General features: G+C 36.7%; 1 protein-coding gene and 1 pseudogene across 1 annotated transcript; one reads left to right on the top strand and one right to left on the bottom strand.

Annotated features, from left to right (window-relative positions):
* The first annotated feature begins 449 nt into the window (after window positions 1-449).
* Window positions 450-4,271, top strand: LOC102246839 (NKG2-A/NKG2-B type II integral membrane protein). The gene is made up of 5 exons (XM_005864957.1): window positions 450-636; window positions 1,009-1,104; window positions 1,656-1,709; window positions 2,167-2,318; window positions 4,236-4,271. Exons 1-5 carry the CDS (start codon window positions 450-452, stop codon window positions 4,269-4,271), a joined length of 525 nt encoding a protein of 174 aa, XP_005865019.1.
* A 3,582-nt stretch (window positions 4,272-7,853) lies between these two features.
* Window positions 7,854-10,862, bottom strand: LOC102246535 (annotated as a pseudogene).
* Window positions 10,863-11,528: the final 666 nt, after the last annotated feature.

Genomic DNA, 11,528 nt, shown 5'->3' with positions numbered 1-11,528 from the left:
CCCAATCTTTGGAGCACTCAATAATCAATCATTATTTGATTTCAAATTTTTCATAAATATTGGAGACTCTTTTCTAATACAACATTTTAATTTTAATACACGCATTCTGATAATGTTAAATATTTTCATGGAATCTGACTTTAAATTAATGACAATGTCATTATTTATGCTATTCTTGATTCCTCACTAATTTATTGCTTTCTATGTCTCAAACAAATAATATATTGTCAAATGTAGAATATCATAAAAATTACATCTACTATGAAGCACCTGTTTAAAGATCTAACAAATTTAAAACCAGAACTTTAGATTTTCAACTTGGAAATGAGCCCTACTACCCTTTACCCCGCCCAGTTTTCCTGTCCTAGAGATCGCATTATTGCATAGGTCATTTATTCGTAAGTACACTTGACTTAGAGCATAGTCTCAAACACCACCCAGCTGCAGAGATGAATAACCAAAGAGTAACCTATGCAGAACTGAATTTGGCCAAGTCAGCCAAGAGACAGCAAAGGAAGCCTAAGGGCACTCAAAGCTCCATTCCAGTAACTGAGCAGGAAATAACCTATGCAGAATTAGCTCTTCAAAATGCTTCCCAGGATCTTCAAGAGAGGGACAAGAAGGACCACTCCAAAGGTAACACATTCAATAGACACACAGTATAACTGTTCTAGTATGTGAAGCTGGGGTGCAGAGATGTGGGGAAAGTACTGCATTAGCTCACATATTTTTCATTTGTGTGAATCAGCGCTTAAAGTTGGAACACAGTATTCTAAGATGAAAGCTGAGGGCTAATTCTATTCAGGTATTGTTGTAAGGGGTAGCCTTTGACCAGTTACTCATGGAGCATTATATTTCCTAAACATGCAATGGTATATTCTGAGAGGAAGATTACAGTGGTAGGTATGGGCTTGGTGTCCAAGTTTATGTGTTTGATTCTCTGTATGTAAACCGTCTAAACAATTCTTTCTCTCTCCTTTCTCAGTGTATCCTTTTCTCTTCCTGCAGTTTCACCATCACCTCCAGAGAAGCTCATTGCTGGGACCCTAGGGGTCATCTGCCTTGTCCTGATGTCCGCTGTGGTGACGATACCTATTATTCCCTGTAAATACATTTTTGTAAGGTTATACAGAATTTTTCACTTTTATGTCCATCAGTGCCTCTGAACACTTCATAATGTTATGAAATAGAACTCTTATCCTAAAGTATGCATGTAGACTAATTGCAAAATGGTAATTCTGAATTTGTCCAAGGTATAAATATCAAGATGATTTTAGGGAGTAGGTTATAAATATATGTACACATATATGACCACATATATCCATATATAGAGATATATATTCATATATCCATATATATATAATCATAGTATAAGTATGTATTTTATATTCTCAAAGTATGCTTTAGGACACCTTATTGAGAAATATAAATTAATTTTTGAGATTGTTTAATCCAAATACTATGAGATGTAGTTCTCTAGACTTTAAAAACACTTTTCCTCATAATTATCATTACTACATTAATTTTCTTTGGTAATTAAATTTTATTCCAGATAATTCTAATCCTAGACAATACAACACAATTAAACATAAGACACAAAAGTATTATGATGTAATTAGATCAAGATTAATTTAAGAATTACTTTTTTTTTTCAGCTAATGTAATACTGGAGCAGAATAATTCTTCATTGAAAACCGGGATCCAGGAAGGTAAATAATTATTTTCAAAGTTCTGATATTAGTATAGTTCATACTTTATCTCTAATGTAGGGGAGTCAAAAATAATAGCTTTTTGGGAATGGAGACATAAATTATAATACCAGGCAATAAATGTTCATAATGATTATAGAAGAGTGTTTTCTTATGTAACAATATGAAGCAATATTCATTTAAGATCATAATACCCATTGTTGTAGATGGGCTCAAAGATAATTTTAGGATTCTAAAAAGGTGGGTTTCTTCATTGACATTCAGGACATGTAGAGAGTGGATATTTTTGTTTTATTGCTTATATGGTACATAAAAAAGGAAACAAGAGACTAACCCTTCTCTGTGAGTGTGTTTTCTTTTTATATATTGCACAAATGTGTCTATACCTATGCAAATATGTAAATTAATTTTAAAAAATTTAAATTGTTTTTGATAAAATTTTATAATCTTTCTCCAGAATATCATTGTGGACATTGTCCAAAGGAGTGGTTTACATATTCCAACAACTGCTATTACATTAGTACTGAAAAAAAAGCATGGAATGAGAGTGTGCTGGCCTGTGCTTCTAAGAACTCTAACCTGCTTTACATAGATAATGAAGAAGAAATGGTAAGATTTAAATGTTTCCATTTTATTTAAAAGTCTATTTTAGTCTATATTTATAGAATTGATTCCTATTTTGTATATATTCATAGTTTACTTATTTTAAAGACTATTAACATGCCTTGTTTGACTCTCTAATATTTTGTTTATATTTTATGCCATTCATGCACATTTGATAATTTCCAGTTCTTGCTTTTTTTATAGATAACCATGCTTCTGTAAATGCTTTTTTTCTAAAGTAAACTCTGCTACTTAATTTTACTACACATCAAGGAAACTGAAGGTATCATGATTTTGCAGATTAATTACAAACTTAAATGACCCATATAATTACAAATCATGAAATAGAAGTTGCCAGTCCGCAGTAACCCCTCTCCTGTGTGTCTCCTCTAACACTCACATGATATTTTGCAATCTCTCCATATTATTGCATTTATCTGTGATTTGTTAATTTTCACTGCTTTATTATAGGGACATGGCATTTTAAATCTGTTTTACCCAGAATATAGTTGTTTTTTAATATGTAATTATGAATAATAATTTTGTGAAAATCCTTGTGTCTGTTTTTTTCAAATATTTTATTGTATTTAAAAAAATTTACATCATATATAAATATTAAATATAATACATTGTATTCATATACTATAAATATTATATTTATGATAATATAATAATAATGTATAAATCTATAATAATAAAAGCATAATATGCTACTTAGACTGGACAGCTGAATGACCTTCCGGATGACCATCCAGACGAAGACGGGGCTGCGAGGGCTGCGGCAGCTGCCGTGGCTGTGAGGGCCGAGACCCTTGGAAAAATTTCGTGCATCGGGCCTCTAGTACAATTATATGATTATAATCGCATATGTAGATAGTTAAAATTTATTGTTCTCTATGAATCAGAATGAAATTACAGAGTCATAAATATATGTATATGCCAAATTTATTATATTATCCCAACATTTTCTAGTTTATTACGTAAATACACATTTTATCCAAAAAGTCCATGATCCAAGATTTAGTACTGCCAGAACGTTCAATGCTATACATTCTGATCATTATATAAAAGTAGCATTTTGACATAAATAGGCATTTTTGTGATTACTAATGGATAGAACCCATCTTTCTGGGCACTAGTTCTTATGGAATTATGTATCGAGAGAATAAGCGCCTGTTCATGTCTCTCTACCATTTCTCCTGTGTGCTGCCTGTTATTTCCTTCCCTAGAAGTTGTTATATTTCCTATATGAGCTCTTTCTTAAATTTGTAAGTGCAAATGGTGTTTTTGACTGTTACTTACAGTTTCAGTCTCATATTGGGGTCTTTAAATGACCTGAATTTATTAATGTTAACTTAGTCCAATATCTCATTTTGGGTGTTAGTGATTATTTTAGAAGTTAGTCAAAGTTTGTGAAGACAATCTGCTATGTTATATGAGAGATACATCCATTAGTTGCCTCCTATTTGTGCCCCATCTGGGGTTTAAACCCACAACTGAGGTATGTGCCCTGACTGGGAACTGAACCCACAACCATCTAGTACATGGGATGATGCTACAACCAACTGAGCCACACTGGCCAGGCTGCCATCATATTTTCATATAGTTATTTAAACACAATATTTTTCTAAAATATGTTTATAATAACTACTTTAAAATATTTTCTAATAAATCTGACATTTTATCCCAGTGAAAATTAGATTCTATTGACTGATCCCCCACCAAGTGTAAAAGGCATTTTTAAATTTCTTTGCATATTTTCTAATTTTTGGTAAGTACATATTTTTGATAATATAATATACTAAATATGGATTCTGCATCTTTCTTAGTTTTTTTTAACTTTGATAAACTTTTAGTGTAGAATCTTCTTTGAAGTGTGCTTACTCAGTTTTTATAATTCTCATTATTTATTTTTCTATTTAGCCTTACTTACCAGATATTAGCCTTGTGTATGCGTAGCTTAGCAGACAACCAATGATTTTTAAAAGTGTATTCAAATCAGTATGGCTTTCACCCTCTGCTATTTGATGTACTCGTGTGTGTGTGTGTGTGTGTGTGTGTGTGTGTGTGTGTGTAGGGAAGTGCTCATGATTTTGAAATCAATTCTCAAGTCCACTTTGGCTTTTATTTTTTACTGTATCATCTTTGTTTCTTCCACACATGTGCAAATTTTCCACCCGTCAGTCAAGCACATGCAGAAAGCTAATGTGATCTCTTCTATTGCACTCTTACTTTTACTAGTAGTACCTTCCTGTTATGTTTATGGCTGGCACTGTGCGTGACACAATGGAGAACACAGCCTGGGTCTAGGAAAAGGATAATTACCTTCATTTATTACCCAGTAAATTCAGCACTTCGAGCTGATAAATACTAGTAGTGGGCAACTTAACAACCCTTTCCACTACTTATCAAGTCTTCCCCTGTGGCAGTAATGCCATTGATATATGCGGCCTTCCCCAAATTATAAAAATTACAATTCTTACTCACTGAGCTGAGTTGGGGGGGTAGGGGAGACACGGGAGCAGTCTTAGATAAAAAGACCACAAATTTGCTCTATTTTTACCTGAATCTCTAGTAGCTTTCCCAATAATTAATAATTATAAATTATTATTTGTTTTCAATCAAATTTCAGAGCTGTGAAATTGGTATTTTTGTCCATTTGTCCTCTTCACTTAATTGTGCTAATACATTTTCCTAATGTGTCCATTGTGTAACAACATATTGCAAATTGAACTATAAATTAATTAAATTTATTTGTTTTTGTTTTCCATTTTTAAAATCATCATTATTTTAGTTGCAAATTACAATTTACTTAGTTACTCAATATTATATTTGTTCCCATTTGAAATCTCATAGCTTGACATATAAAACATTGCCTTCAGTTTCAAACTGCTATGTAAGAATGTGATAAAATGCAAATTATGAATTAAGATAATTATCTTCAGAGTATTCAGATTAGTGCATTAAGGTAATATTGATTAAATAGGCCAGTGAGTTAATTGAAAAATGTAATTCTTTTTTTAATGGTACAAAATGGTTACCTCTGTATGGAAATGAAGAACAACTTAAAAGTTTATACATTTTTATAATAAGCACTAGAGGTCTGGTACTTGAAATTCGTGCATGCGGGGGTGTCCCTCTGTCCATCCTGCACCCTCTCCAATCTGGGACCTCTCAGGGTTATGTCCGACTGCTGGTTTAGGCCCGATACCACAGGGCCTATACTAGCAGTCGGACATCCCTCTCACAATCCGGCTCCTAAAAATTTGCCTGCCTGCCTGCCTGATTGCCCCTAACCACTCTGCCTGCCAGCCTGATTACCCCCTAAACGCTCCCCTGCCAGCCTGATTGATGCCTAACTGCTCCCCTGCCAGCATGATTCTCCCCAACTGCCCTCCCCTGCGGGGCTGGGGGGACTGGGGGACTGAGGCTGGATGAGGCAGGGCTGAGGGACATGGGGGACTCCAGCTGGATGTGGCAGGGCTGAGGGCACTGGGAGCTGCCATGTTTGTGAGGGCAAGGAAGTCAATTAGCATATTCCCTCTTTATTGTCAGTGGCACCTCCATCTTGTGAGGGTGTGATGGTCAATGAGCATATTCCATCTTTATTAGATAGGATTTGCAATTCCCATCCATGAAATACCTGTTCATGACTTTTTATAATTATTTGTTACTAGAGGCCCGGTGCATGAAATTCATGCACTGGGGGATGGGGTTCCCTCAGCCAAGCCTGCCCCTCAGTCTGGGAGCCCTCAGTGGATGTCCTACTGATGGCCACAGTCTGGCAGCAGAGGCTCTGTGCAGGCATCCCCGTATGTGTGTGTGTGTGTGTGTGTGTGTGTGTGTGTGTGTGTGTCTGCTGGGGGCCTGCCCCCAGCCACACCCTGGAGGCTTGGAGCAGGCGCCCCTCTCTGTTGATCTCTCAGGCTCCTGGCCTCCACTGCATGTTGTACTCTCCCTTGAGCTGTGGCCAGGATGGGGCGCCCTTTCCTGCTGTGGGATCACCAGGGCGACCCAGGGGCAGGCACACAGGGGGGCTGGCTGCAGGCAGCCCTTTCCTGCTCTGTGATGGCTGCGGCGATCCCATGGGCAGGCGCACACGGAGGCTGGCTGCAGGCCCCCCTTTCCTGCTGTGGGATCTCTGTGGTGACCCAGGGGCAAGCGCACACAGGGGCAGGCTATAGGCTGCCCTTTCCTGCTCCGTGATTGCCATGGAGACCCAGGGGCAGGCGCACACTGGGGCTGGCTAGAGGCCGCTCTTTCCTGCTGGGGGATTGCAGCGGTGATCCAGGGGCAAGCACACACAGGGGCTGGCTGCAGGCCACCCTTTCCTGCTCTGTGATCCCCACGGCAATCCCACAGGCAGGCACACATGGAGGCTGGCTGCAGGCCCCCCTTTCCTGCTGTGGGATCGCATGGGCTATCCCATGGGCAGGCAGGTGCACAGGGGGACTGGCTGCAGGCTGCCCTTTCGTGCTGTGGGATCTCCAGTTGCTCATCCAGCTTCTCTGATCACTGACAGGGGGGCTGGCAAAGGCGGCCAGTTCGCCAATCCAGGGCCAGGGGCAGTGCCTCCCGGCTCTTGCCTGCTGCCTGTGTTTCCAATCACCGTCCTTCCCCTATGGCCTCCCATCATTGCACCTATGTATGCAAACTAACCACCATCTTTGTTGGCGGTTAACCGCCATCTTTGTTGGAAGTTAATTTGCATATCGCCCTGATTAGCCAATGGGAAGGGTAGCGAAGTTATGGTTAATTACCATGTTTGTCTATTATTAGATAGGTTTTGTCTTTTCCTTATTGACTGTTGGTGTTTTTAAAACACATTCTGTATTCTGTTCTTTTTATTGATTCTGTTTATTGCAAATATCTTTTTCAAGTTTATGATATTTCCTTTTTACTTCCTTCCTGATACTTTTAAGAATAGATATTTAAAATTTTAACTAGTCAAATTTATTAATGTTTCTTTATGACTCATGATTTTCTATTAAAAATACTTTACTAAATATATTTGTATTTTATCTAAACCTTTCTAAATTGTGTTTCTTGCATTTTAATTTTTAATTCATCTACAATTGGATTTTACATATGGTATGGGATGGGGAAGAAATTAAAAATGTTTCCATGTGACCAAAAAAAGGTTTTGAAACTTTTATCCAAAAGGTGTTCTTTAAATTCAGTTGTAAATAAAATCATGGTGATGCAAAGTACAGCATAGATAGAGAATATAGTCAACAATATTCTAATAACCATGCATGGTGTCAGATGGGTACCAGACCCATTGGGGTGTTCACTTCAAAAGGTATACATGTGCCCAATCACCATGCTGTACACCTGAAACCAAAACAATATTGGATATCAATTGTAACTGACAAATCTTTTTTAAAGTTGCTCAAAAATTATTCTTTTTGTTTATTATTATCAGAAACTGCATCCAAAATCTCAACATACAAATTAAAACTGAAATAAAAATAATTATAATGTAATCACTTAAAATAAAAAGGTTAAGAGTTTTGTTCCCATTCTTCATCTTGTAGGTTTCTACACTTCTTTAATGGCATCACACAGCAACATGCAGGAATCCTTTTTCTGATATTCTGCTGCCCTAGCCGGTTGGCTTGTTGGACATGCACTCTTGCACTTTCAACTATGCCTTCTATGCTATCTATCACATCTCCTTGCTCATGAATTATCATTCACAAATCCTTAAATAGCTCATTTATATCCATACTATCAGCTTCATATTGCCTAACAGAAGACTCTCATGAGAAAGGCAAAGGTTATCCTCCTTAATTTCCTCATCCTCCACCTGCTCCTGAGGTTGAATTTGGCTTTCCCAGGATATAAGATTCCTTTCTTCTGAGCTTTCCTCATGAAAAATACCAGATTCTCCGGAACTGGCTCTCACTGGAGCAACAAACTCTTTCTATTTCTCATCAACTTGCCCCTGGACCTTCGGAAAGTTTGTCAGTGATGTGAGCTCTGCGTTAACGAAGTGATCCCTCTGTATTTTCCTTTGACACTGTTCAGTGGGAGTGATGGGCAGAGATCCAAACTCTTTTTATTTTCTAATGCATTTTCATTGTTGAAAGTATTACAGGTGTCCCCCTATTCCACTCCCCCATTGACTCCCACCACCCTACCCCCACTTCCAGGCCTTCACCAGACTATTTATTGTCTGTGCCCATGGGCTATGCATATATGCATATAAATTTCTCAGTTAATCTCTCCTTCCCCACCCTCCTAACCCAGCCTTCCCTCTGAGATTCATCAGTCTATTCTATGCTTCTATATTATGGGTCTGTTTTGTTCATCATTTAATTTTATTCATTTGATTCCACATATAAGTGAGATCATAGGATACTTATCTTTCTCACTGGCTTATATGATTAACACAATACTCTCCAGCTCTTCCATGCTGTCTCAAAGTGTAAGAACTCCTTCTTTTATACTGCTGCATAGTATTCCATGGTGTGAATATACCATGCCTTTTAAATCCACTCATCTACTGATGGGCACTTGAGCTGTTTCCACATCCTAGCTATTGTATATTGCACTGCTATATGCATACATTCTTTCTGAAGCGTGTTTTGGGTTTCGAAGGATATATTCCTAGAAATATTCCTAGAAGTGGGATCACTGGGTCAAATAGAAGTGCAATTTTTAACTTTTTGAGGAAATGCCATACTATTTTCCACAGTGGCTGCACCAATCTGCATTCCCACCAGCAGTTACTAGGGTTCCCTTTTCTCCAAATCCTTGCCAGCACTTGTCATTTGTTGGTTTGTTGATGGTAGTCATTCTGATTGGTGTGAGATGATACCTCATTGTCATTTACGTTGGCATCTCTCTGATGATTAGTAACTTTGAACAGTTTTTTATTTGTCTCTTGGCCTCCTGTATGTCAACTTTGGAGAAGTGTCTTTTTAGGTTCTTTGTCCATTTTTAAATTGGTTTGTTTGTCTTCCTTTTGTTAAGTCGTATGAGTTCCTTATATAATTTGTATATTAACCCTTTATCAGATATATCATTGGCAAATATGTTCACCCATGCAGTGGGCTCCCTTTTCATTTTGCTGATGGTTTTTTTTTTGCTGTGCAGAAGCTTTTTATTTTGATGTAGTCCTATTTGTTTATTTTATCATTAGTTTCTCTTGTCCTGGAGATGTATCCACAAACATATTGCTATGAGAGATGTCCAAGATATTGCTGCCTATGGATTTTTCTAAGATTTTATGGTTTAACGACTTACACCTAAGTCTTTTATCTATTTTGAGTTTATTCTTGTGTATGGTGTAAGCTGGTGGTCTCGTTTTTGCATGTACCTGTTCAATTTTCTTCACATCACTTATTGAAGAGGCTGTCTTTACTTAATTGTATGCTCTTTCCTCCTTTGTATGCTTTGCTTTCTTTGTCAAATATTAATTGAGGATGATGGTTTGGATCAATTTCTGGCTTCTACATTATGTTCCATTGATCTATATTCCTATTCTTGTGCCAGTACCAGGCTGATTTGATTACAGTGGCTTTGTAGTATAACATCTAGTATTGTGATCTCTCCAACTTTGTTCTTCTCTCTCAAGATTGCTGTGGTTATTTGGGATCTTTTTTGTTTGCATATTAATTTTTTGAGTGTTTGTTCTAGATCTGTGAAATATATCGTTTTAATGGGGATTGCATTGAATCTATAGATTACTTTAAAATCTATAGATTGTAATGATGTTGATTCTACCAATCCATGAACACAGTATATTCTTCCACTTGTTTACATCTTTCTCTATCTATTTTTTTAATGTCTTTTAGTTTTCTTATACAGGTCTTTTATCTACTTAGTTAAGTTTATTCATAGGTATTTTAATATTTTTGTGTCAATGGCAAATGGGATTTTTTTTAACTTCCTCTTTCTGTGAGATCATTTTGGTGTACAAAAATGACAGATTTCTGGGTGTCAGTTTTGTATCCCGCTATGTTGCCAAATTCATTTATTAAACCTAGTAGTCTTTTAGTGGAGTCTTAAGGGTTTCTATGTACAATATAATATCATCTGCAAATAATGACAGCTTACTTATTCTTTTCCAATTAGGATGCCTTTTATTCCTTACTGTCTGATCACTATAGGTAGGACTTCCAGTACTACATTGAATAAGAGTGCTGAAATAGGTTATCCTTGCCTTGTTTCTGTTCCTAGGGGAAAAGGTTTTAGTTTTTTCCCTTTTGTATGATGTTGGCTGCAGGTTTGTCATCTATGGCCTTAAAAGATTTTTTTTTATCAACATTGGATGTTGGATTTTATCAGATCCTTTTTCTGCTACAATTAATATTATAGTTTTCTTTTGTTTTCCAATTTGTTTATATACTTTTCTGTTCCTTTGGCAAGTTTATTAGGAGGCTGCTGCTTCTGTTGTAGCTGTTGCCTTAATTCACGTGAATCTTGAGGTGTTTCAGTTGATTCAGAGACCTCTATATTTCCACAGAGCATCGTGGGATCTTCTGGATGTTGGATATGCTGGGCCAGCTGGGTGGGTCACAACAACTTCTGCATGTGAGACATGGTTGGTTTGCTTATTCACTAATTGCATCAGGTGTTGGTGGGCTGTGCATTTAACTAAGCAGTCACCCAACCTCCTCATTTCCTCCTCCTCCTCCAGCAGTGGACCAACTTAGCTGTTTGTATGAATTCAATTACCTAATTTCTCATAAAAATTTTTGTCTCATAGGATTTTTTGAACATTTTCATAAAATATCCTTGGATTCAACTCTACCACAGAAACAATAGTAATTTGTCAGTGTGGAAAGATGGCTTAGCTTTCTCTTCCAAACTGTAAGTTTCTTGAGAACTTATATTTTTTATGTCTTCATGCTTTATGTCATAAATTAATCGTAGAAATGAAAATCAATGCATGAACGATTACATAAATGCAGTCAAACTTTGGTATAACATACTAATTCAGGCAAGGAAATATCCACTAGAGCCAAAAGCAATTATATTAGAAAGTAGGTTTTACGAATATATATGTTCAAAAATTGACAACTTAGTTAGTTTACCTGTTTGTACTTATGATGACACATTTGTGTAATTAAAATGAAGTATATATGAAAAGTTTCATTTCACAGAAAAGTTTTCAGTATGTATTCCTATAATTTAAAATTTATATTAAAAAGGTCTAGTAAATGCATGCACCAGTCATGACAGGTAAACAAATGTGCTTGGCTGGTG

Source organism: Myotis brandtii, unplaced genomic scaffold (genome assembly GCF_000412655.1).
Source record: "Myotis brandtii unplaced genomic scaffold, ASM41265v1 scaffold1933, whole genome shotgun sequence".
Classification (NCBI taxonomy): Eukaryota; Metazoa; Chordata; class Mammalia; order Chiroptera; family Vespertilionidae; genus Myotis; species Myotis brandtii.
Note: the sequence above shows the minus strand (reverse complement) of the source record. Positions and strands in the feature narration are given on the sequence as shown.